The sequence below is a fragment of the Cydia fagiglandana genome, chromosome 8 (assembly GCF_963556715.1).
Source record: "Cydia fagiglandana chromosome 8, ilCydFagi1.1, whole genome shotgun sequence".
Lineage (NCBI taxonomy): Eukaryota > Metazoa > Arthropoda > Insecta > Lepidoptera > Tortricidae > Cydia > Cydia fagiglandana.
In genome coordinates, this window is record NC_085939.1 from 10,821,867 (window position 1) to 10,848,591 (window position 26,725).

General features: G+C 40.9%; 1 protein-coding gene across 1 annotated transcript in view; it reads left to right on the forward strand.

Annotated features, from left to right (window-relative positions):
- Nucleotides 1–551: 551 nt before the first annotated feature.
- The window catches only part of LOC134666632 (low-density lipoprotein receptor-related protein 6), a 29,616-nt gene continuing 3,442 nt past the window's right edge, over nt 552–26,725 (forward strand). Inside the window, exons 1-19 of the mRNA XM_063523846.1 lie at nt 552–861; nt 1,087–1,310; nt 1,714–1,904; nt 2,721–3,011; nt 3,264–3,448; nt 4,142–4,371; nt 10,025–10,195; nt 11,232–11,465; nt 11,810–11,951; nt 12,555–12,734; nt 13,731–13,881; nt 14,592–14,719; nt 15,114–15,267; nt 17,788–18,062; nt 18,375–18,620; nt 19,455–19,593; nt 21,565–21,840; nt 25,046–25,228; nt 26,031–26,202. Of these exons, the coding sequence (XP_063379916.1) occupies nt 771–861; nt 1,087–1,310; nt 1,714–1,904; nt 2,721–3,011; nt 3,264–3,448; nt 4,142–4,371; nt 10,025–10,195; nt 11,232–11,465; nt 11,810–11,951; nt 12,555–12,734; nt 13,731–13,881; nt 14,592–14,719; nt 15,114–15,267; nt 17,788–18,062; nt 18,375–18,620; nt 19,455–19,593; nt 21,565–21,840; nt 25,046–25,228; nt 26,031–26,202 (3,663 nt within the window). The 5' untranslated portion in view covers nt 552–770. The remainder of the gene's footprint in view (nt 862–1,086; nt 1,311–1,713; nt 1,905–2,720; nt 3,012–3,263; nt 3,449–4,141; nt 4,372–10,024; nt 10,196–11,231; nt 11,466–11,809; nt 11,952–12,554; nt 12,735–13,730; nt 13,882–14,591; nt 14,720–15,113; nt 15,268–17,787; nt 18,063–18,374; nt 18,621–19,454; nt 19,594–21,564; nt 21,841–25,045; nt 25,229–26,030; nt 26,203–26,725) is intronic.

Below are 26,725 nucleotides of genomic sequence, written 5' to 3' on the forward strand. Positions count from 1 at the left end.
GACTATCTAGACTGCTCTTGTCAGAAAGTTGAAAGTTTGTAATTAAGATATTTTTTTTTCATTCTGCCGGCTACATACGTAACGATAAATCGTTGCGATAAAACTGTGCAGTCCGACTGTGCAGATAAATCGAACCGTGTGTATGACAAATCGTTGTCGATTATCGTAACGATTTGTCATACACACGGTTCGATATATCTGCACAGTCGGACTGCACAGTTTTATCGCAACGATTTATCGTTACGTATGTAGCCAGCATTCATTGTATGTGCAAAGTTTCATTACAATCCAACACGTAGTTTCAAAATGAGAACGAAACTGTTTGTATGGGAATGAGAAGGTGAAATTCGGCCGAGCTTGCTGCGTACGTACGACGGACCACCTTCCACTCGATCGAAGAGGACCGGGATCAAAATCGCGTTCCGGTACGCCCGTCTGTTATAGCTTGTAAACTTTCGTGCGTACCAAGCCTTACAGATTTAAAATAATGTAATCTGGCAACACTGGTAAACAGCTTGTCTTTAAAAAAAATATAAAAGAAAATAAAAATGTCGCTTGCAAGCGGTACAACCATCTCTCGCCCTCGTTGTTGATCTCAAAATATAGTTATGTTGTTTTTAGAAATTGCCTAAAATAGCTAACCTAACGTAATGTTACCTGTGCGATAAGACTAAATTAAGTTTATTGTCATTTAGTGCCTTAATGTGTCGGTGCATTGAACATTAAAATAAACATATGAACCATTCAAGTGCTATTCATTTGTTTTCATTATGACGAAACGCCGAAGAATTCTTTACGCCGACAAAATTATACATAATGTTGTTAACATATTCTGTTTGTTAATGTTTTTACAACTAAAAGGTAATATACAAATCAGACGTTAGTTTCATAAAGTATGATCATGTAAACAAACAACAATGTCGACAGTCCGTATTATCATGAAATGCCAAAATAAGCTCTTTATTATCGTGCCAAATGTATTTCGCTTTCATTCATAAAATGAGAATAGTAGAAGCAACACCAACCATGTTTATATTTTGTTTTATAGTGTTGTATAGGAACTTAGCCTATCATTGTACTCTTCAGGTTTTTATACAGTGGCGAGTAACCCAGTGCTCTTATATTCTACGGGAACAGATATCAGAGTAGCGAACATATCAAAGCCCGGCAAAGTCAACACTATTATCAGGGGCTTAGTCCAGGGCTCTGCGGTTGACTTTTTGTATAAAAGAAACCTTATATGCTGGTCAGACCAAACTGATGAACTGATACAGTGTATGAATTACAATGGGACCCATTCGGGTGAAAAGGTAATCTTAGTTTTAACAAGTCTTTGATTATGAATTGTTAATAAGGAGTACATCCTCCTAAAATGTGTATTACTTCTGTATTTTGTTTTGCCATTCCCTTTAAATACATTCCAGATAATGGATATTTACTGAAGAAGTTTAAAGTTTTGATGCAATCTGATCAATAAAAAAACATTTGGACTTTAAAGAAGTTAAAATTAGAGTTCATCCTAATAGAGAAAGAACTAACCTGTCTTAACTTCAGCAAACTTATATACTAGCTTTAATGATGAATGAAGGCCCAGTAAAAAAAAAGATTAGTTCCGCTAGTATTCAGTTTGCACTGTAAATACTAGCTATTATACTAAATTAAACTTACATGTCATGCCAACACTATCAACAAACATAAATTATACTGTTTCAGATGGGGATAGTCTCAGAAGGCCTCATCACGCCCACTGGAATTGCTATAGACTGGTACACAGATAAAATTTATTGGACAGACGGAGACACAAACCGTTTAGAGGTGATAAGCATAGATCAGACGTACAGGAAAGTTTTATTTTGGTCTGAAGTGGACCTGGCTAGAGCCATAGCTGTTGTTCCTAAGGAAGGGTTTGTATTTTTTTACTATATCAGTATTTTCCTTTTTGGCAAACTTAACCCCTCAAACACCCATGTCCATAATTTGCTAAATTAGTAACTTTGAAATTGTAAATTAAAGTTCAAATTATATGTGACACACACGGGACAAGGTGTTCGAAGGGTTAAGGAGCTCGGGCGCTCCATCTTATAATAATATAAAAGTGACTAAAATGTGATTTTCTAACATAGATAGTAGAAAGAAATTGTAGGTGGGTACTTAATTTTTCCATTACCCTTAGACCAGTGCTAGGTGGCCACTGCTATTCAAAGTTATAGCTACAGCAGTAAAATTTTGTTATATTTTGTATGTTAGGTTGAATTTCATTTGTTCAATAATTTTATGAGACATAAGAAATGTTACTTTGTATGAAATTTCATTGAAATACAGTGTACAACTTTGTACTAATGTAGAGTCACCACAGGGGATTGGTATGCCATTTAGGGTTCTTGCTGAATCGGAAATTCTATAGCGTAAGTATTGAACAACCAATTTAGCTAGGACCCTAAATGGTGCAACAATCACAGAGCGTTCAGCAATGGGATGTATGTAGACTAACCCCCTTATTCATAAACGTCTACTAAAGTTAAAAAGCTGATAAATTATCGGCGATAATAATCATTTCCCATCCCTTTTCATCATACTAATATGTCGGAAAGGGACAAACGATTATTATTGGCTTGTCAACTTCAGTAGACATTTATGAATAGGGGGTAAAATTATAATTATAAGAAAATCAAGAATATTCAAATAGCGATTTAATAATATTTTTCTTATTTTATCTTCAGGTTACTGTTTTGGACAGATTGGGGCGAAGTACCCAAAATTGAGAGAGCCGGCATGAATGGTGACCCAGCCACACGCAAAGTCATAGTCAAAGAAAATATTTTTTGGCCCAATGGCATTACCATAGATTATAACAATAATTTAATTTACTGGGTAGACGCAAAACTAATGTTTGTAGATGTAATGGATTTTAATGGAGAAAAGAGAAAGAGGATTATAAAAGGGGGACTTGAGTACCCTTATGCTTTGACGTTTTTTAATGACAAACTCTATTGGACAGACTGGAAAACATGGTAAGAAGTGAATTTTTAAATTATACACTAATTACTTACATGACAAGAAATTTTACCAGGGCATCTCAATTTAATTAATATTCCAGTTTCCGCCTTTGCTTTTAAACCCCTGACTGAATCATATTAAGAGGAAAATGGAGGACCCCTAAAAATCAAAAATGTTCCACTATACAAACATAGTACCCATTTTCCTTTCTGGATACATCATATAATAGTATATACATACGCGTAAATTCTTATCTTTATTTTCAGGAAAATCTACACATGGGACATGTCAACAAATGGTCCCATGAAGGAACTGATCAAGTCGGAACCAGTGCCAGTAGATATCAGGGTGTACGACGGCAGCAGACAACTGCCGCCGCCAGAGGACCACCCGTGTAGAGTTAATAATGGCGGATGCTCACACTTGTGCCTCTTGGCTCCTACACCTCCTGGTAAGTTTCATTACCACCCGCTCATACACCCCTGGTAAGTTTCTTTACCACCCACAACTACACCTCCTGGTAAGTTCCTTTACCACCCACAACTACACCTCCTGGTAAGTTCCTTTACCACCCACAACTACACCTCCTGGTAAGTTTCTTTACCCTCGTCTTTATATGAGCGACGTGTAGCGAAGAGCCTCTACCTACAAAATGAGTAGCACGGGATAGTAGCATGTTTCCGCAACTCAACGCCAATCCTCCTAAGGCCCAAGGTCCTACCTGTAGTACCTCCTTATTTCGATGAAATTTAAATCCTATTCAATTGGAACAGTTCGTTTCGTTCAATTATCTGACAACGCAAAATCAACTCTATTTCCTACACTATAGGTTCAAATTTCAATGGCAAATTTTGAATTTTTCATTTGTATGGCTGGGCCTTAGGAGGCTATTTTGCGTGATGGGGGTTGGGGTAGGCTAGCGGGAGCTAGCTGGGCGGATTTTGCGTTTGCTTAAGGGTTGATTTTCTAAAATTTTACTTTATTATAACATTGAACAATTGGACGAAGTATATGAAGTTCTGGCGTCTTCGTTATTTACACTACTTAGGGTATGTGCAAGTTTTTAATTATATTAGGTATGATTAAAATAAATATACAGCATCAGTGGACAAACTTTGCCTTAATTTGCACTTGTACATTCCAGGCTACACCTGCTCCTGCCCAACGGGTGTGAAGCTGCGCGATGGAAGCAACACCACCTGCTTCGACTCTCCGCAAAGCTTACTCCTCGTGGCGCAGCGCTCCGCCATCTCCAAGATATCTCTAGACTCCCCTGACTTTACCCCCACCACGCTTCCCCTCAAAGACCTCAAGAGGGCCATGTCTATTGATTTTGATCCTAAAACTGAGTACATCTACTGGTCGGATAGCATGGTAAGTATTTACCCTAAAAACTGTGACTTGTGAAGTAAACAGTTTGCTCTTATTTACAGAAAATAATACAATTTTATTAATAAAAAAAAACACATGGAGCACGGAGTACCTACGTAAGGTTATACTAATTTGATAATAATTGTACCTATCAAATACCGTATAAATAATTTTGATGTATCTATTTAAGACGATCTAATTAAAGGATAGGTAACACCTAATTATAAGTAGGGAATACATACTCCGTTCGATAATTGGACTGTTACATAATTACACCTTTTATAATCGACAATCGTATTCATGTCATTAATACTTGGTTCTGTTAGTGCCGTGTGGTTGCCGGCTTAAGAATACTCCGTGCTTATCCATGGATGTCGTAAAAGGCGACTTAAGGAGTAAAATGACAGTCACCTAAGTCAACTAGGGATTCCCAAGGAGGGTTAGCGTCAGGCAGGCGGCCGGTTGTAAAACTCATGCCAAATCCTTTTAGCAGCATGATTATCGGACTAAATGAGATGAGCGACAGGGCTAGGGCGTACCCCGCAGGCGACGCGCAGGGGCAGCACCCGGCTCCTGTGGGAAATGGACAAGGGTTGTCGCACCAGCCCGGGCGGGGGCGACGTAAGAAGCGAGCCCGGGAACCTAAGTATGTGAGATTGAGGTATGCCAGCTGGAATATAGGGACGATGACTGGGAAGGGGAGAGAACTTGCAGATGTAATGAAAAGACGAAGGATAAATGTAGCTTTTCTGCAAGAAACAAAGTGGAAGGGTGCGAGGGCTAGAGAGATTGGAGAGGGATATAAGTTTTACTACTGTGGGAGTGACGGCAGAAGAAATGGTGTTGGTATAGCACTCGATCGCCATTTGAAACAGAATGTCACAAACGTTGACAGGAAGAGCGATAGAATCATCGCTATGAAAGTGATGTTAGAAAACGTCACACTCAATTTAATAAGTGTGTATGCCCCCCAGAGTGGATGTGACGATGTAGCGAAAGAGAAGTTTTGGGAGGATTTTGACGCAGTGACCATGACTATACCAGCAAATGAGGAGATATATGTGGGAGGAGATTTTAATGGACATGTTGGAAGAATGAATGTGGGGTATGAAAGAGTGCATGGGGGTTTCGGTTTCGGAATACGTAATACGCAGGGTGAAGCATTACTACAAGCAGCTACTGCCTTGGACATGGCAATCGCCAATACCTGGTTCCAAAAAAAGGATGAACACCTGATAACCTACAAAAGTGGCAATCACACCACGCAGATTGATTATTTCCTTGTGAAGCGAAATAAGATCAACTGCATCAAAGACACAAAAATAATACCAGGAGAACACCTTACTTCACAGCACAGGCTGCTTGTAATCGATGTGAACATTAAAGTCCAGTCTCGTATGAGAACCGAACGGCCCCCTGCAAAGATAAGATGGCATATGCTAGAGAAGAATGAATGTGCTATAAAATTTAAAGAACGTGTAATAGATAAAATGATAGAAATGAAAGGAATGGAAGGATTGAATGCAAACGAATGTTGGAACGAGATGGCAAATTGTATACGGAGAGTAGCAAAAGATGTGTTGGGAGAGTCGAAAGGGAAAGGTGTGATAGATAAGGAAACGTGGTGGTGGAATGAGGAGGTGCAGGAAGTATTAAAGAAAAAGAAGCAGGCATTTAAAGAATGGCAAAGTGTTAAAACTGGGCAGGAAATTGAGAAGGAAATAAAGAGGACAGAATATAAAGAATGTAAGAAGAAAGCAAAGCGTGCAGTTGCTATAGCCAGAACAGCAGCACAGGACCATTTGTACGAGTCTTTAGATAGTCCTAAAGGCGAAAAGCAGCTGTACCGCCTAGCCAAAGCGAGAGAAAGAAGTTCCCGGGATATGTCTCATATAAAATGTGTGAAAGATGATGCAGGTAAGGTGATTACGAAAGATGAAGCGATAAAAGAACGTTGGAAAGCCTACTTCGAAAGGTTGATGAATGAGGAAAATGAATGGAACAGGGTGCTACAGCACAGGATGATAAATATGGGTGTAGTGAAAGAAATATGTATGGATGAAGTAAGAACGGCTGTGAGAAGTATGAAAAATGGGAAATCTGTAGGACCAGACGATATACCAGGAGAGGTATGGAAGTTACTGCGTGAGGATGGATGTAAGTGGCTGACTTTGTTCTTCAATAAGTTGTTGCATGAAGAAACCATTCCCGACGAATGGTGCGACAGTTTACTGGTGCCCATTTTTAAAAACAAAGGGGATGTACAAGAATGCAACAACTATAGAGGAATAAAGCTCATGTCACATAGCATGAAAGTATGGGAAAAAGTGATAGAGAGACGCCTGAGAGATGAGAGTGATATAACACAAAACCAGTTCGGGTTTATGCCGGGGAGAGGTACAACAGACGCCATTTTTGCACTTCGCCATCTGTGCGAAAAATACAGACATGCCAAAAAGAACCTGCATATGGTGTTTGTTGACCTCGAAAAAGCATACGACCGAGTACCCCGAGAGGTTTTGTGGTGGGCTCTGAAAGAGAAATGCGTGCCTGGGAAGTATGTAGAGCTAATCCGGTCAATGTACAACCGATGCTGTACACGCGTCCGGTCAGCTGCTGGCACCACCGACAAGTTCAGTGTCACGGTAGGCTTGCACCAGGGATCGGCTTTAAGCCCTTACCTCTTCCTGCTTGTTATGGACGCTCTGTCGTCAGACATACAGGAGGAGGCACCCTGGCCCCAATTTCACATCGGTGACAGGTGCGACGAATTGTAAAATCACTATTGCTGACGTCACAGGCATCCATGGGCTACGATTACCACTTACCATCGGGCGGGCCGTGTTCCTGTTTGCCACCATCATTGTATTATTTAAAAAAACTTTATTATATCGGAAAAAAACAGATATTTCTCCCGCGAAGTTTCTGACAATTGTCAAAGATTTAGAAAAATTGTAGGTAATTCTTGACAGGTAATGAGTTATATGTCGGAATTTCGTGACAATTGTAGTGTTTCTTGTGACAATTGTCATAAACTTAGCAAGAGAAATATCTGTTTTTGTCCGATATCATAAAGTTTTTTTTAATAATACAATGATGGTGGCAAACAGGAATACGGCCCGCCCGATGGTAAGCGGTAACCGTAGTTCATGGATGCCTGTGACGTCAGCAACAGTGATTTTACAATTCGTCGCACCTGTCACGTTGGTGAAACAGGGGCCTGGTGTATGCTGTTTGCCGATGACATTGTGCTTGTTGGTGAAAACGAACTCGAGGTGCAGAGCAGACTTGAGAAATGGCGGCAAAAATTGGAGAATGTTGGCCTAAAGATCAGCAGATCTAAAACGGAACACATGTTCTGCGATTTTGGCGGTCTCTCCAGTTTTGCTGCCATAGAACTCGACGGCGTTACACTGCCGGTCTGCTCCGACTTTAAGTACCTCGGTTCGCTCGTACAGTGCGATGGCGATATTGACCGTGACGTGAAAAACCGGATTAGCACAGGATGGATGAAATGGCGACAGGTTACGGGAACCATTTGCGACGCCCGAATGCCTCTTCGGTTGAAGGGTAAAATTTATAAATCAGTCATAAGACCTGTCGTCATGTATGGATCAGAGTGTTGGGCCCTAAAGGTGACGGATGAAAAGAGATTGCATGTAGCGGAGATGAGAATGTTGAGATGGATGTGTGGCGTGACGAGAATGGATAGGATAAGGAATGAGTATATAAGAGGAAGCCTGAAAGTTGCACCCATAACAGAATAATTTTTAAGAAAAAAAACCGACTTCTATGGGGCCCGGTGAAAGATTATGGTAGATGGTGCACTATGTAGAAAAGGAGGTAAAACCAGTACCTATATACTTTCTAGTAGCATTTCGTTTCCGTAAGGGTCGTAGTTATCTAGCCTAACCTAACCCACTTCTCTGATAGCAGTTCGGTTCTGTGAGGATCGCAGTTCGAACCTAATCAAACCCACTTTTCTAGTAGCATTTCGTTTCTGTAAGACTCGCAGTTCTAACCAAACCTAACCCACTTTTGTTCGGTTCTGTGAGGATCGCAGTTCAAACCTAACCTAACCCACTTAACGGCGCATGCGGTGCGGTGTACGGGAGTTTGAGCGGGAGGGGTTTGGCATCATCATACCCACATTTTATGGTAGGTAATCATAGTGGTTTATTTAGTTTAGGTATCATAGTGGTTTTCCGGGTCAAGGTCCGGGTCTCTGAGTCAGAGTCCGGGTCCGAGTCCCGGTCCAAGTCCGGGTCCGGGTCCGAGTCCGGGTCCGAGTCCGGGTCCGAGTCTGGGTCCGAGTCCGGGTCCGAGTCCGGGTCCGAGTCCGAGTCCGGGTCCGAACCGGATCCGGGTATGAGTCCGGGTCCCAGTCCAAGTCAAAATCGAAATTCGAAATCACCAAACATGTACTATGCGTCGTTGAAGAGTTCTGTTCTGATCATCATCAGCAGTTCCACTTCATCAAATGCGACAGTTTTTAATGTAAATGCTTGATTTTATGATGAAAATACAAAAAATTCTATACGTATGCCTTTAAGATTTGAGGAGTTCCCTTGATTCCTTATGGATCCCATCATCAGAACTCGAGCTTGACAGAAATGTGGCTTAAAAACTAAACTTGCTTAACAAACATAACGAAGAGGACAAATCGCCAAACGTGAACTATGCGTCGTTGAAGAGTTCCGTTCTGATCATCATCAGCAGTTCCACTTCATCAAATGCGACAGTTTTTAATGAAAATGCTTGATTTTCTGATGAAAATACAAAAATCTCTATACGCATGCCTTTAAAATTTGAGGAGTTCCCTCGATTTCTCATGGATCCCATCATCAGAACTCAAGCTTGATAAAATTGTGGCTTAAAAACTTAACTTGCTTAACAAACATAACGAAGAGGACAAATCGCCAAAGGTGAACTATGCGTCGTTGAAGAGTTCCGTTCTGATCATCATCAGCAGTTCCACTTCATCAAATGTCACGTTTTTGAATGTATATGCTTGATTTGTTGATAAAAACACAAAAATCACCATATGTATGCCTTTAAGATTTGAGGAGTTCCCTCGATTCCTCATGGATCCCATCATCAGAACTGGATTTTGACAAAAACGGGACCAATCTGTATGCATATACATACAATCAAAAAAATAATTTTCAAAATCGGTCCAGTAATGACGGAGATATGGAGTAACAAACATAAAAAATAAAATAAAAAATAAAAATAAAAAACATACAACCGAATTGATAACCTCCTCCTTTGGGATTTGGAAGTCGGTTAAAAAGTAAGGGCAAATCGCCTAGCGTGGTACGGGCATGTGATGCGGAGGGATGAAAGTCATGTGACGAGAAAGGTATTACGAATGAATGTGGAGGGAAGTACGAGGAAAGGAAAACCGAGGAAAAGGTGGATGGACTGTGTGAGAGATGATATGAAACGAATGCAAGTGAATGATGAAATGACGGGCGACAGAGAGGTGTGGAAGAGAAAGACATGCTGCGCCGACCCCAAGTGAATGGGACAAGGGCAGGAGAATGATGAATACTTGGTTCTGTTATCGTTGTTTACTAAAGGCACCTACATAATTATTGTCTTCTCATGACTCACGAATGTAACCAAATTCAATGGATGTTACTATGATTTTTAGGCCAAGACCATATCAAGGGCCCGTTTAGATGGCAGTGACCAGTCAGTGGTGATCCACAGCAACGGAGTGCCAGACAGCATTGCCATCGAGCCACTGGCACGGAACATTTACTGGACCGACCCCGTCACAGACACCATCAGTGTTGCCAGACTTGACGGAAGTGTGAGAAAGGTAATATCTTTAAATTGATTACACCCCAACCACGCTAATTTTACACTATAGTTTGTACCTTTAGGTATTTATATCATTTATTGGTTAACCAACCAAATACATAACCGCCTGGATCAGTCACTGAACGACCAGAACGATCATGCAATATTTTCATCTACCCTCAACGAGCTTATGCTCTGGTTTCCTAAGATAGCGGTGCCGTCATATACCGGCCGTCTCCATACAAATACTACGACATCCATATTTAGCCGTATTATTTAGTATGGAGACGGGCGCTATATGACGGCACCGCTATCCTAGGCAAACCGATCTTTAATGAGCCATTTGAGGGTATACTTTATTTACTTTTATTTAAATATCTAAAGATACAGATTAATAAGCACTCTTAGTACAGTCACCTGCAGCAGCAATAATATGTTACACAACGTAAGCCGCAAAAATATCTGACACTATCTTATTTGTAGAGCCATAAGAGCGTGTCACATATTTTGGAGCCTTCGAAGAGTAACATATTATTGCAGGTGACTGTGACAATGTATGGCAGCGCCACATTAAAGCTGCTGGTGACTTATTGTGGCCGGACTGTAATGGTTGTTATTAGAGATGCCACGAATATTCAGCAACTATTCGGTATTCGGCCTATTCGGCACTTTGTCGAATATTCGGTATTCGGCCGAATGTTGCCTACTATTCGGCTGAATACCGAATATCTGTTGCACCTACCTAAAAGAAAATTTCACAAAAAAATATCCACAAACTAGGTTATTTAATATTTAAAATGTATTCTAAGAAAGTGGTTAAATACGAAGGCACGTTTTTGAGCATTTGTTGATTACTAAATATTTTAGTTTTATCTGATTTGATTGACTCTAACTACATTCATTCATTCTGTTCAACATAAAAATATATCTTAGCAAACGTTGTGCTTTATTGGCGAACAGTTTTCGTATTAATTGTGACTCTAAATGTTCGCATGTCATGCCGAATATTCGGTATTCGAGGCATCTCTAGTTGTTATCTCCGTTTCGCCTGTCAGGTTATTATTTACGAGGACTTGTACGAGCCGCGAGCCATAGCGGTCCACCCGACGGCCGGGTGGATGTTCTGGTCGGACTGGTACGAGAAGCGGCCCAAGATCGAGCGCGCGAGCCTCGACGGCAGTGGCCGCGTGCTGCTGGTGTCCGAGAAACTCATGTGGCCCAACGGTATCGCCTTGGATACCGTCAACAACAAGCTTTACTGGGGCGACGCGAGGACGCATAAGATTGAGGTAACAAACAAACTGAGGTAGATCAATCTGAGGTAGCTGCTAAGTGTATAAAATAAATAATAAGGGTTCGTCCGTTAATTACACCAAAATTTAAATTTCTAGACATATTTTATAAGGCCCACTTGCACCATCCCACTAAGTTAGTGGCACTAACCCATGGTTAAGCGGTTAACCCGTCAACCCAGTGTCAAATTGTACTGGTAACCATGGTAACTCCAGGTTTAACCGGTTAACCCCGGGTTATTGGAATGGTGCAAGTGGGCCTAAGAAAGATAAGAAAAGTACAGTTGGCCATAATATCTTGTATTAAGAAAGGACATTTTTGAGGAAATACTTATTTTCAGGTGTGTAACATGGATGGGACGAACAGAAACGAGTTGCACAACAGTGACATCCTGCACATATTCGGTCTGACTTTGCTCGACCAACACCTTTACTGGTCCGATATGCAGCGGCGGACTTTGGACAGGATTGATAAAGACACCGGTATGTTAGTCAGTTAAAATGCTACGACACAAGTGATCACACATAAAGTTTATCCATACATTTAAATTTCTCCAACCAAGACACTGGATCATATCGCAAGAGATATGATCGTTATAATCCTTAAACTAAACAACTAACAACTTAAATTCAGTAACAAAAGTAGCTCAGCAGGTGAGGTGTTGAAAATTGTTTCGATACAGTTAAAAAAAAAAGAATCACAATAATCAGTACACCCAGTAGTACCCACACCCCAGTAGGGCAACTTGCACCATCCCACTAAACCTGGAGTTACCATGGTAACCGGAGTAACCAGTAAACCTGGAGTAACGAGTACAATTTGACACTGGGTTAACGATTTAACTGGTTAACCCCAGGTTATAGACCGCGGTATAGATAGAAGCGGCAGGCGTACGGTGCCCGCACCTTCCCCGCCACCCTTTAGTCGTCCTACCCCGTCGCCCCCGTACCGCGCAGGCGAGGACTCATTTAAGCGGTAGGGCTATAGTGGGATGGTGCAAGTGTCCCTTAATCTTCTGGTGCTGACCAGTTTCAAACCCAGCTTCAAGTAACTTATTGAATTGTATTTGTTTCGTTCGTTGTAAGGTCTAAAAAGGCAAGCGGTAGTGGACCAGATGGCGAACATGATGGGCGTGAAGGCGTTCCGGCTGGGCGCGGCGCCGGCGGGGCACAGCGCGTGCGCGGGCGGGAACGGCGGCTGCAGCCACCTGTGCTTCGCGCGCCCGCCGCCGCCGCCCGGCGGCTACGTGTGCCGCTGCCCGCTCGGTAACCATAGCACAGAATAAATAATACTACTAGGTACAGTACAGTACAGATAGGTACTTAAACTACGTCCAAGACCACCGGTGGACGGGCAGCAGCGTCCCTCAAATTCGGTGTACTCGTTTGCGATCGCCAACCCGCCTGCCAAGCGTGGCGATTATGGCATTCACCCCCCATAAGAGGGAGGCCTATGTTCAGCAGTGGACGTCTTATGGCTGAGATGATGATGATGATGATGACTAGGTACAGAAGACTCACTCTCTAACAAAACGCGTCTGTTACGATCACGACAGATATGGCCGCTAGGTGGCGACAGCGCCACGAGCGGCTTATGACTAGCCACCAAAATTGGTGTAGAACGGATGTACTTTTAGCTACCTGTTGCATAGGGACGAAATCGCGGAGCTGAATCTCCAACGTAACACCATCTAAGGACGGGCTACTGGGGCGGGTCTCTATTGTTTCCCAAATAATTTTAAGTCATAATGTATTGTTTGTCCGAATTTTCGTTAGTCATAATTGGTTTTTCTCAGAAACGCGTAACTTTTCAGGATTGCCATAAAACAAACCTAACCTAACCTAACCTATCTATAGAATAACCTTAGGAAAATCCTGAAAAGTTAACGGTTTCAGTTTTATGACTAACGATAATATGACAAACAATACATTATGACTTAAAACTTTATGGGAAACAAAGGGACCCCTACTGGGGCACTAAAAATGGTACTAGTTCAGCAGTGTTACTCATGAATTCCAGCCAATTGTGCAGTCTAACGCAACTAGTTGCGACCAATAGCGCGCGTAATGCGAACTCGTCCAATCGCGCGCGTAATGCGAACTCACCAACCAATCGCGTTGTAGCGGTTTCACACCACTGTACTAGCCCCTGTCATGCCTCATTATTATTGCCCGTAAAGCCAGTCCCTAGAAATCTATGTCAATGCGTAACACACCTTTATTTTCAGTGGTCACTATCTTATGATATAATGATTCTTGCAGGCTTAGAACTAAAAAGTGATAAGAAAACTTGCGCAGAGCCGGAAGCTTTCCTGATATACAGTCGCAAAAACTTTATAGGACTTCTTAGCATTGAATATGACAACGTCGACAACCATGCCATATTGCCTGTAAGGGATATGAAAGAAGTCAGGTTAGTACTATTTATATATTTAAATTTTAATATTATTTGTATACCTATATACAAATAAATTATATTGTATTTTACAAGCTTTTATTTAGTTTCACCTGACCGTTGTCTGTCTGTCTGTATGTAATCAAATCTTGCAAGTTAAATTTGATCCACTTCCCGGTTTCCGATTGAGCTGGAATTTTGCATGCATGTATAAATCGGATGACAATGCAATATTATGATACCATCGAGCTGATCTGATGATGGAGGCAGGAGGTGGCCATAGGAACTCTGTGATGAAACAACGTAACCTAATTGTGTTAGGGGTTTTTAGAATTGTCTCGATGAGTATCAGTTGTCTGTCGTAAGAAAAGTACAGTCAGCGATAAAAGCTTGTACCAAAAATGAAATTTTTGCCAAAAACTTATTTTGTATATATTTAACCTTTTGAACGCCAGGAAGTGTCGGTCGTTACTAGTCGTGCCCACCGCGCCAAGTACTATGTGTTATGGCGGACGCTGTCAAAGTAACCTTCACACTTACGAGTAGGGTTTACATTAGCTCGCTTGCGGCCAGGATCATGGCGTTTAAGTGATGTTTGTGTTTATGACATAAAGCGTACAAAGGGCTAAGGTTGTCTCTCTCTATTTAATAAATATTAAATTTCTACGAATGCTGTTTTGAAAAGGAATTGTAACTCGCTAAAATGAATACATTTATTGTATTTTCAGTGCTTTGGCAGTCCATATTTCCGGCTCGAAGATCTATTGGTCGGACAGCAAAGCTAAGACCATCAACCGTTGCTCTATTAGCGGTGCACACATGGAAAAGATCGTGGAATGGATGGGTTTGGTTGAAGGTATGATGTTTTGGCATTTATTTGTATTACAAATCCTACACGGCCTACACCCCTGAATGTTTCTCAGGCCTTATTTTTAGATCTGGGAAGAATATCCATGCGAAATCGAAGGGAACTGCTCAAAATCTTGAATATTTTTTATTGTCATCATCGCAGGCCTTTTCCGTCTATTGCAGACGATTTATGCATTGCTGTATAGACAACGGGTTTGGCGACTGTGGAGACCTCCCACATTTTTGGCACAGAATGCCACCTGAAGTTCCAGTCCCGGTTTGCTTTCTGCAACACCTGCTATCTAAATTTGTGAAAAACTGAAAATTTTACCCCTTTGACCTCCAAAACGGCCAGAAGCGCACGGTTACAGTTTAATATTAATATATTGTTTTCGTTTTAGGTTTGACGATAGATTGGTCAGGACAGAACATCTACTGGACAGATAGCACCACACAACGCATCGAAGTGGCGCGTTTAGATGGCTCCAGCCGTCGCACGCTTATCTGGCAAGGCCTTAAAAAACCGAAGAGTATCACATTGGATCCTAAAAAAGGGTAAATATATTGCCGTTTTTAGGGTTCCGTACCTCAAAAGGAAGACACAGAACCCTTATACGATCACTCGTGCGTCTGTCTGTTTGTCCGACCATCCTCCCTCCTCCTTATTTCCGAAACTAGAACTACTGGGTCTAACATTTTGAAAAAAAAATACACAAAATAAGTAGTTCTTTACCTACATATAGATTGACAGGAAAACCTATTAGAAATGTGCAGTCAAGCGTGAGTCGGACTTATGTACGGAAGCCTTGGAACGCGAGTCCAACTAGCACTTGACCAGTTTTTTTTTGCAATACCTTAACTGACCAATCTTTATTGATATGTACAGTCAGCGTCAGAGAGACGTGACCCCCCTAGTATCAGTATAGAAACTGTACAATAATTTCGTCATCACACGTAATGTTTGCGTAGCTGTGTGGTTTCATAAGCGGACTTAAGATCCTAAGAAACCGGGTTCGAGACCGATCCAAAGCGTTAGAATCTTTTTGGTTTTTTCTTTGTTTTGTTAAGTTCAGAACTATTGGAAACTAAATACGGGTAATATCAAATATTATAGTAGAAAAAGGAAAAAATAAAATAAAAACAATCTTAAAAACACTGTATTTTATTGGTATTTTATCTTTGCATAACAGCTGCATTGTAAACAACAATATTATAGTGTGAGTTAATTAAAATTGTGGTATGTTACATAGGCTGCGATTATAGCTGTCTTAATAAGTAATAGCAAGTAATAGGAGGGAACCGGAGGGGAAATCCCTAGGATACTGTCTATTGAATATAGGCTGGTGGCTGTATATTGTCTTTGCCTTACACCATCAGAATGACTGAGTCATGAAAGTCCAGACAGGATATATTTTGAATGTCGAATCGCGCGTGATTAGTAGTTACTAATATCTATTATGCAGTTGCATAACAGATAACTATATATAAATATTGGGTTTGATTAATAATGGGTATGTATAAAACGCGAAGATATTCTAACCTTGCGAGCCATTAACTACGTTTCAGAGAGAAACAGCATGTTATCGGCCAGCGATAACAATATTCATCTCCTGTCACGTTACCACAATTTTAGGAAACACAACACTTACCTACTCGTATACCTTGTTTTTAGCATTAGAAAAAGGGTTAACAATCTTGACAAGTCTTGTTATGGAATAACGCTTCTAACAAAAAGTAACTATTATTTATGAAACCAAAGTAATGTAATACCTATATATCCTTGCTACATAACTGTAACATATTTACTAACTATAACTTATTTTTCAAAAGTGTTTTAAATGTAAAGACACGTTAAATGCTTCTCCCAATCGAAATCCTAATATTTTTTGGCAAAACTAAGACGATCGTCGCGATGCTTATTAAACAAACTTATTTTTTTTGCTGGTTTATAATGGTGTATCTGGGCAGCGTGCAAATGTCTTCTGACAGTGCTAAGAGATGACCCCAAATGTCTCAGCTGTTGAGCGAGTTGTAGTAAATGGAGCGTCGGTATGAATTTGCACAATACTACGGTGCCGCTGAGATTCCTCTGTGTAGGCAGAAGGACGAGGGCCTTGCCGATCTTCTTTAAAGTCACCCGTTCTTTCGTACCGCCTTAGCCAATTTGCGAACCGTGTTCCTCTGCAAATAAAAAAACACAATTTAAACTTAATAGGTCTATTAACAAAACATGGCCAATGAAATGGAGTAAACTCTAAATAACTCACCGCTATTTTCATTTCTCGTGCAATTTTTTTAATACTCTGGTTTTGTTCCCGAAGCACTACAATTTTCGATCTCATAAAAGAGTTTAATCGAACCATTTTAAAACTCAGTTGACACAAGTTTTCGGACAAGTCGAGAATAATATGTAACAACGTTACTACTTCGGCACACCTAGAATAGACGTAACGATGACGGTAATGATTTGCGGCGGATGCGAATTATTACAAAGTTACCCTAAAACTCAATTGTAATTTAAAAAATGCGAAACGGGATAATCATACTAAATTCAACCTAAACACATATTTAGTTAAAGATGTTATTAGTTATTACTCACTTTCGGATTCGGATATGAGGGTAGAGAAATAATAATAAACAAAGACAAGACTATATTAAGTATCTATGACTAAGACAAGGACGCATCGACATACGAGTAACTTCCACCTCTACGATTTGACGATAGTGATTCATATTTTCGCAAGTAATAATATGTGTTCGGTGGCTCAATGGTATAAGTGACGGACTAATGTAAGAACATGATGTAGTCTTAATAACAGCCGCGAGGTCCGAGGATCGATTCCCAACAACGGTTGGAGACAAAAGGGAAAAATGACTTTTTGAAATAATATGATGCTTGATACAGCTGTGGCGATGTTGAACTAATGTTTCGACGTTGCCGTGTGAGCTATAGTTTTAAAATCAGGGGGGTCACGTTTCTCTGACGCTGACTGTACCATAAGCTGCAGAAATAATTTGTTTGCAGGAGGGGTCTACTGTGTCTACAGCTGACTGTACTTAATCTTTTTATTACAGATACATGTACTGGTCCGAACTTGGATCAAAAACAATCAAGCGCGCTGCCATGGACGGATCGTCGGCCACCGTCCTCATCGACCAAGTGGGGAAAGTTCACGCTCTGGCCATAGACTACGACAAGCGCACTTTGTACTGGGCCGCCCTGGAGCCCCCGACCATAGAGTACGCGTTTCTGAACGGAACCGGCCGGAGGGTGCTGGCGGATGATATAACTATGCCGTACGCGTTGACCCTGTTTGGTGATAGGGTGTTTTGGGGCGATTGGAACACAGGTCAGTTTGAAATTATTACAGAACAATTATCGGAACTTGTGAAAGTTTCTGCCCTGGCTCTATGGCGGTACGCGTTTCTGAACGGAACCGGCCGGAGGGTACTGGCTGACGACCTCACTATAGGATCATCATTATACTATACGCAATTCTGTTGCAACTACGCTAAGTGGACGGAAATAGGCACTGGACGGTAAACTGACGCAATGACCCTATAATGCTTATACAAAATGCATGCGCTTTTATAATATGCCTGACCATGAAAATTGCATAAGTGATCTAACATTACCATACTACTGTTGCTATCTTTTTCAGGAGTAATCCAAGCAGCCAAGAAAACCGACGGCTCAAACCGCAAGTCCATCCACACGACCCCTCCGCTCGACTACATCTCGGACCTGAAGGTGTACCACCGGCGACCGCAGCCCGGCACACAGTGCGGCGTGGACAACGGCGGCTGCTCCCATCTCTGTCTGCCGCTGCCGGCAGAAACGAGAGAGGACTATCGGTGCGCCTGCCCCACGCATTACAAACTGAATAAGGATAATCAGACGTGTTCGGGTAAGTTTTTTGCTTTAGCCTATTGTCTGTATCTTTAGGTATTTAAATAAAAATAAACAAAATCTACCCTCAAAAGGCTCCTTAATCCAGTTGAGGGTAGATGTAAATATTACATGATCAAATAATGTAGGATAAAGTCAGGTCGTTCAGTGACAGATCCAGGCCCCTATTTCACCAACGTGACAGGTGCGACAATCCGACAAGTCTCATTGTTGCTGACGTCACAGGCATCCATGGGCTACGGTTATCGCTTACCATCGGGCGGGCCGTATTCCTGTTTGTCACCATCATTGTATTATTTAAAAAAAACTTTATTATATCGGCAAAAAACAGGTATTTCTCTTGCGATGTTTATGATGATAATGATGACAATTGTCACAAGATTTTAAAGAACTTTCGGTAATTCTTGACAGCAAATGAGTTCAGTGTCGAAAATTCGTGACAATTGTCGTATTTCTTGTGACAATTGTCATTAGCTTCGCTAAATAAGTACTTATTAACTGGCGATATAGTGGAGTTTTTTTTTTATTAACATGTTGGTGGCAAACATCCACACCGCCCGTCTGATGGTAAGCGGTTACCGTAGCCTATGGAGGCCTGTGACGTCAGTAACAGTGATGTCGACAATTGTCGGACCTGTCACGTTGGTGAAATAGGGGCCAGGTTTTGTATTTGGTTAGCTAACCAATAAATTATTATAACCTACCCGAAAATTTACAAATCGTTTGTTTACTTTTATTTAAATACCTGAAGATACAGAGTATCGCTTTAGTCGTCATGCCAAAAGCTTTAGTTTTGTTTTGTAAATAAATAAAAAATGCATTTTAATTGTAGAACCCGAAGAATTTCTGTTGTTCGCTCAAAAGAACGCGGTTGGGCGCATAATGATAGTGAATGGCGAATGTAACGACGCCTTCATCCCAGTGACTGGACTGAAGAATATCAAGGCGATCGAGTACGATCATGACAACAAGTGAGTACGGCAAATTCATTGTTTTTGCATGCACAAAATATCTGGGAGGCCGAGCTATGGTCGGAAAACATATAAAAACTCAAAAAATGCGCGTTTTCCCAGAGATAAGACCTAGCTAGATCGATTTTTCGCCCCCAAAAACCCCCGTATAGCAAATCTCCGAGATCCCCGAAATATATTATAAATAAATAAATGGATATACAAGAATTGCTCGTTAAATTATTGTAAATTTAACCGGAATGCACAAGTAGGTAGTGCTCATTGTGATATCACGACTTATAGATTCTCTAACTTTCATAGTAATAAATCGGTTTGATGTTTCATAAAGACTAGCTTACTTTACTGGTACTGGATATACCATGGTTATACTAAGTATATTGTGAAATAAGGGACATACGATGAAAATTGAGACTTAGGTTATATATACTTACCTCCAGCAGTGTTGGCCGAACGTTAATGAAAAATTAACCATTGAAAAGGTTAATTGCCATTAGCCATTAACCATTGAAGGAAAATTAATTATCAATTGCATTGAACATCAATTTGCATTAATGTTAATTTATTACGAACCACTAACAATTAAAAAGAATTAATGGTTATTGCTTTACAAACCATTAAAAACTAAAACAATTTTTAATGAAAATTAAACATGTGATTGATAATTAACAATTAACAAGAATAAATATCGTAATTTTATAAAGACGTCCAAGGGATCAAAGGTCTAGTGCAGCGGTCGGCAACCTGCGGCCCGCGGGCCGCATGCGGCTCGTGAACCTATCACTTGCGGCCCGAGTGCCGCCTTGGCTATTTTGTATGTAATAGTGACAAACGACAATGTCTCATAAAGTCATAAATATTAACAAAGTACGGCCCGCGTCACCATTTATTTTGTTTATTTTATTTATTTTGTTTATTTTGTTTACTTTGTTTACTTTGTTTATTTTATTTATTTTATGAGCACCCATTTTAACTAACAATAATGGGTGTATTCCCATATGTCCCCACGGGGAACATATAGGAAATATATGTGCAGTTTGCATATAAATTATTCCCATTTTTCCCCACTTTATTGGTGTGGGGACAAATGGGAACACATCATTATCCGATATTTTCCCATTTGTTCCCGCCTGGAGCAGACGGAATAAGCGCTTCATATAAATGAATAAATCCCATTTGTCCCCGTTTCCCATTTGTCTCCAACTCACATATGACAGGGACAAATAAAAATACACCAATAATGAGTGTATTCCCATTTAATAGTTTCAAGCAAAATTAACATTAATTATTAGTTTATGAAAAAAATATTTAATTCCATTAAACGTTAATGCAATTGAGAGTAATTCTAATTAATTTTTTGAAACTTTAATGCCATTAAATAGGCAATTAGATTGACAATCAATGTAATTAAACGTCTCAAGATTCAATTCTAACTAACTTTAATTAAATTGATGCGTAATGCAATTGATTAATTGCGGAATTAATGGTTAATGCAATTGATTAATTGTTAATTAGAATTAACCATTACGGCCAACACTGACCTCCAGTCTCTACGTCTCTAGTATGGGAGCATTCCATGATTTTGTCTACCGTTTGTCCCGTACAAACGCGAATTTTCTGAAGATCTGCAGGTATAACAGTTTATTTTTCTATGGCAAATGGTCAAAAATATGCGCAGAAAAATAATCGCCTGCTTTAAATGCCGAAAAAAAGTCGCAACACAGGAAATAAAATGCGTTTGTACGGGACAGCCCGTAGAATGCTCCTATGTCTGACTATACGTTCGCGTTAAGAAACAAGATATTTTCAGCCGGCATAGACCTAAAAGAACATTTATTTTAACTTTTTTTCTCCAAATTGTTAATGTAAAAGCCCAAGATCATTGAGTCAAGCCTTAGGTACATGTGCACATTGGTCATACTGTTCAGGCGAGATCCCAAGGAGTTAGTATTACAGTCTCAATTACTTTCGCAGAATGCTATATTGGATGGATGAAGACTCCCACTCGATCCGCCGCGTCCCAATGTCGTACTCCACCACCTCGGCCATCGCGGACTCGACGACCGTCGTCAGCGACCTGTCGCGACCCTTCCACATGGTGCTCGACGTGCTGGGCAGGGCGCTGTACTGGACCTGCCTCGACACTGACTCCATAAACGCCACCTCCATAGAGAACAACTCTTCGGCTGGCGTCATACTGAAGGGGAAGAATATGATGCCGAGACATTTGGCGTTTCATCAGACAAAAAGGTAAATGTGCGAACTCTTCTTTCTCAGCCTCCGAATTCACGATTTTTGCGCAAAGTGCAGCTATAATGCACATAGGGTTGGGATGTGTTTGTACTCGTATTTAAGTCTCACATTTTGCTTAATGTGAGGGTGAGACGCAATGTACATTTGATCAAATATTGGACAGAGGGAATACCATTAAAGCACTCTTCAGGTCGTGTTCTGGGCCTGGCACTTCCATTATGTCGTTTAACTAAACTCGCTTATCTATCTATCTTCTATATATATAAATGCAAGTGTCCTGACTGACTGACTGACTGACTGACTGATTCATCAACGCAGAGCCGAAACTACAAAAGCCAGAAAGTTGAAATTTGCACACCAGATTGCATTTATAAAGTGTACAAGAGATAAGCGATTTTGAGAAATTCAACCCCTAAGGGGGTTAAAAAGGGGATGAAAGTTTGTATGGGGTTAAAGTTTTCTTTTAAGCTAGGAATTTGAAACTTCGTAAAAAGATATATTATTAAAATACAAGAAAACTAATTTCAGCGTTTTTGAAAATTCATCCCCTAAGGTGGTGAAAAAGGGGTTGAAAGTTTGTATGGATATCAAAAATTTTTTCAAGTGGTGGACTTGAATCTTTGTATTTAGGGATATTATTAGAAGACACGAAAGGTAATTTCAGCGTTTTGTAAAATTCATCCCCTAACAGGGTTAAAAAGGGGTTGAAAATTTTAATCCATTACAAATGCTTTGAAACTTCGTAGAAAGGCATAATAGCTGATTACAAAAATAGTGATTGCAACGTTTTTGGAAATTCAACCCCTAAGGGGGTTAAAAAGGGGATGAAAGTTCGTCTTCGGGTGCAAATTTTATTTTAAGCTAGGAACTTGAAACTTTGTAAAAAAATATCAAATTCAAATACAGGAATACTAATTTCAGCGTTTTAGATAATTCATCCCCCAGGGTGGTGAAAAAGGGGTTGAAAGTTTGTATGGATATCAAAAATTTTTTCGAGCGCGGGACTTGAATCTTTGTATTTGGGGATACTATTAGAAGACAATAAAAGTAATTTCAGCGTTTTGTAAAATTCATCCCCTAACAGGGTTAAAAAGGGGATGAAAGTTTGTATGGGGTTAAAGTTTTCTTTTGAGCTACGAATTTGAAACTACGTTAAAAGATATATTATTAAAATACAAGAAAACTAATTTCAGCGTTTTTGAAAATTCAACCCCTAAGGTGGTGAAAAAGGGGTTAAAAGTTTGTATGGATATCAAACATTTTTTCGAGTGTGGGACTTGAATCTTTGTATTTAGAGATATTATTAGAAGACAGGAAAAGCAATTTCAGTGTTTTGTAAAATTCATTTCTTAAAAGGGTTAAAAAGGGGTTGAAAGTTTGAATCCATTATAAATGGTTTTGAAACTTCTTAGAAAGGCATAATAGCCGATTACAAAAAAAGTGATTGCAACGTTTTTGGAATTTCAACCCCTAAGGGGATAAAAAGGGGATGGAAGTTCGTCTGCGGGTGCAAATTTTATTTTAAGCAAGGAACTTGAAACTTTGTAAAAACGTTCTAAATTAAAATACAAGAAAACTCATTTCAGCGTTTTTGAAAATTCATCCCCTAAGGTGGTGAAAAAGGGGTTGAAAGTTTGTATGGATATCAAACATTTTTTCGAGCGTGGGATTTGAATCTTTGTATTTGGGGATACTATTAGAAGACAATAAAAGTGATTTCAGCGATTTGTAAAATTCATCCCCTAACAGGGTTAAAATGGGGTTCAAAGTTTGAATCCATTACAAATGCTTTGAAACTTCTTAGAAAGACATAATAGCCGATTACAAAAAAAGTAATGGCAACGTTTTTGGAAATTCAATCCCTAAGGGGGCTAAAAAGGGGATGAAAATTCGTCTTGGGGTGTAAATTTAATTTTAAGCCAGGAACTTTAACTTTTTGGAAAAAGGTAATAAATTAAAAAACATGAAAACTAATTCAAGCATTTTTGAAAATCATCCCCCAAGGTGGTGAGAAAGGGGTTGAAAGTTTGTATGGAGATCAGATATTTTGTGAGTGCGGAATGCGGAACTTGAATCTTTATATAAGGGCATAGGTACCTATTATGAGAATACAAGAAAAGTAATTTCAGCAACCAGCATCAAAATCCATCACTTGACTTAAAACTTCATACAACTTGCTAAAAAAGAAAAGTACTTAATTTCAACATCGCTTGGATATGAAAATTATAGGTACTAAAGATGTAAAATGTTGAAGATAAGATTCCACGCGGACGAAGTCGCGGGCAACAGCTAGTTAATAATACTACAAGTTCAGAGCTATAGTGCACCACACTGGTAATAAAACAAGGTTGACTTGTATGTATTTTTTTTAAATTAGTGGGTTTTGATTGTCACCTGATGATGGGATGTAAGTTTTAAGCGGCATTTTCTCATATAAACAATTAAATTTACATACACCGACTGAATACCCGTATATTTGAGCTATAGGTAGGCTCCTATAGTATTTTTCTCAAAAATGGACGTCAAAGTCGACTTTGCCGTGTAAAAAATAGGTCGCGAAGCGCGGAGTTTATGGTCAGTCAAAAATTAAAAAGTTAAAAACATTGCAGTCTCGATTTTAGGACTGCAATGTTGCATACAAATTCCATTATTTGTCGAGTTCCAAACTTTTTAAAAGTTGAAATGGCCATATCAAATGAAGGCACAGGCCCATTAAACAGCCAAACAGATGATTAGTACCGCGACTATTTCGCTGTCTCAAATAGGTTGGCGTATTTTCGGCAGAAAAATACACTTCTATTTTTTTATTAAAAAAAATAAAAAGGCGGCAAGGGCTTTGTTCTGTGAAAATATATACGTAAGAATGTTGCTTTTGTAAAATATTTCTATGATATTTATATTTCTTGCACCATTTTTGAGAAAAGCCCTATATATGACTCGGCTGGAAGGCTACTTGCTGGCTTCGGATTCAATTAAACGGACTCCCAAGGTCGTCCGTTTAAAACGAATCCTCAGCCTGCAAGTAGCTACTTCCGAGCCTCGACAATAATGTACTATTGTATTATTCTAATTCGTTGTTTACATGTGGGCTAACTGGAGACAAAATTAACATAATTAAATGAATAAGTTATTGACTCACCAATGCGTCTACGTCACTTGCGCTGCGCAGCGAACTGTACTGACATTGTATTTTGGTACCCAGGATGCTAATATGGAACGACCTGGGCCTGGGCGCCATAATGGTGGCGCGCGCGGACGGCACGGGGCGCGCGGAGCTGGCGCGCGCCGCCAACGCCACGGCGCTGGCCGTCGACCAGGCCGCCGGCGTCGTCTACTGGGCCGTCAACAAGCAGATACACGCCGTGGACCTCGACTCCAACAACAAGTCAGCACATAGCTTATTAGTTACAATATAACAGGCCGCGTAGCCAACGCGACAATCGTTGACGCTCCAGAGCGTATCGTAGTCATCATTCTTCCATACTAGTGCGACAGTGACATTTGCGTTAAGAATTGCACGTTGGCTACGCACCCCGATCTATCCTCGCCGTCATTTTGTTCGAGAAATGAATCAGTCGACGTGTTAACATCCATAGTTAGACGAGGATATCCCTTGACGTGTCGTTTTATTTTAATCGCAAGGAAAATTTCAATTCATCCTTTGCTCTGGTGGTCGCATTGACTTGTCTCTGCCTACGGCTTGCCTCGTATTTTTCCTACACTCAATGCTCGTGATCGCATTAGCTTGCATTTGTACAAGGCAAAAGCTGGAATGGAATGTCAAATCAGAATTTTCATGTCAATCAGAAGAACTATGAGAACGCTTCATGCTTGATACTATATGCAGTGATATTACGAATAATGGCTAATGATATTACCAGCCGTATCAGCGTGTAGAAAAAAGTCGACAGTTTTTTTGGTCTTGTTTAAATTCTTTTACAATTTTTATTTTGTGGATTAAATAAATAAATCTTTATTTTGCTATATGGTACAATTTGATGATTAAGCTATTACAAAACTGACATATGTATTTTGCTATGTACTAGCTGGCAAGTATACACTTAAAAGCTAACATTTTTATCTATTAATAAGTTTATCGTTTGAAATGAATTTAAGTAGCTATATAAATACAATATCACCTGTAAAATTTCAAAAATACAGTGAAAATGAATGATCATTGTCGGCAGACGTATAATATGGCAAGGCGGGTGGGCGGGCTCGCTGTCCGTGTACGCGGGCGCGCTGTACCTGTCGGGCGGCGAGCGCGCGCTCATGCGCGTGCCGCTGCACCGCCGCGACCTGCCCGCCTCGCCCGTGCCGCACCTGTCGCGCCTGCCCTGCACGCTCGCTGTCACCAAGGTAGGTATATAATATGGCAAGGCGGGTGGGCGGGCTCGCTGTCCGTGTACGCGGGCGCGCTGTACCTGTCGGGCGGCGAGCGCGCGCTCATGCGCGTGCCGCTGCACCGCCGCGACCTGCCCGCCTCGCCCGTGCCGCACCTGTCGCGCCTGCCCTGCACGCTCGCTGTCACCAAGGTAGGTATATAATATGGCAAGGCGGGTGGGCGGGCTCGCTGTCCGTGTACGCGGGCGCGCTGTACCTGTCGGGCGGCGAGCGCGCGCTCATGCGCGTGCCGCTGCACCGCCGCGACCTGCCCGCCTCGCCCGTGCCGCACCTGTCGCGCCTGCCCTGCACGCTCGCTGTCACCAAGGTAGGTATATAATATGGCAAGGCGGGTGGGCGGGCTCGCTGTCCGTGTACGCGGGCGCGCTGTACCTGTCGGGCGGCGAGCGCGCGCTCATGCGCGTGCCGCTGCACCGCCGCGACCTGCCCGCCTCGCCCGTGCCGCACCTGTCGCGCCTGCCCTGCACGCTCGCTGTCA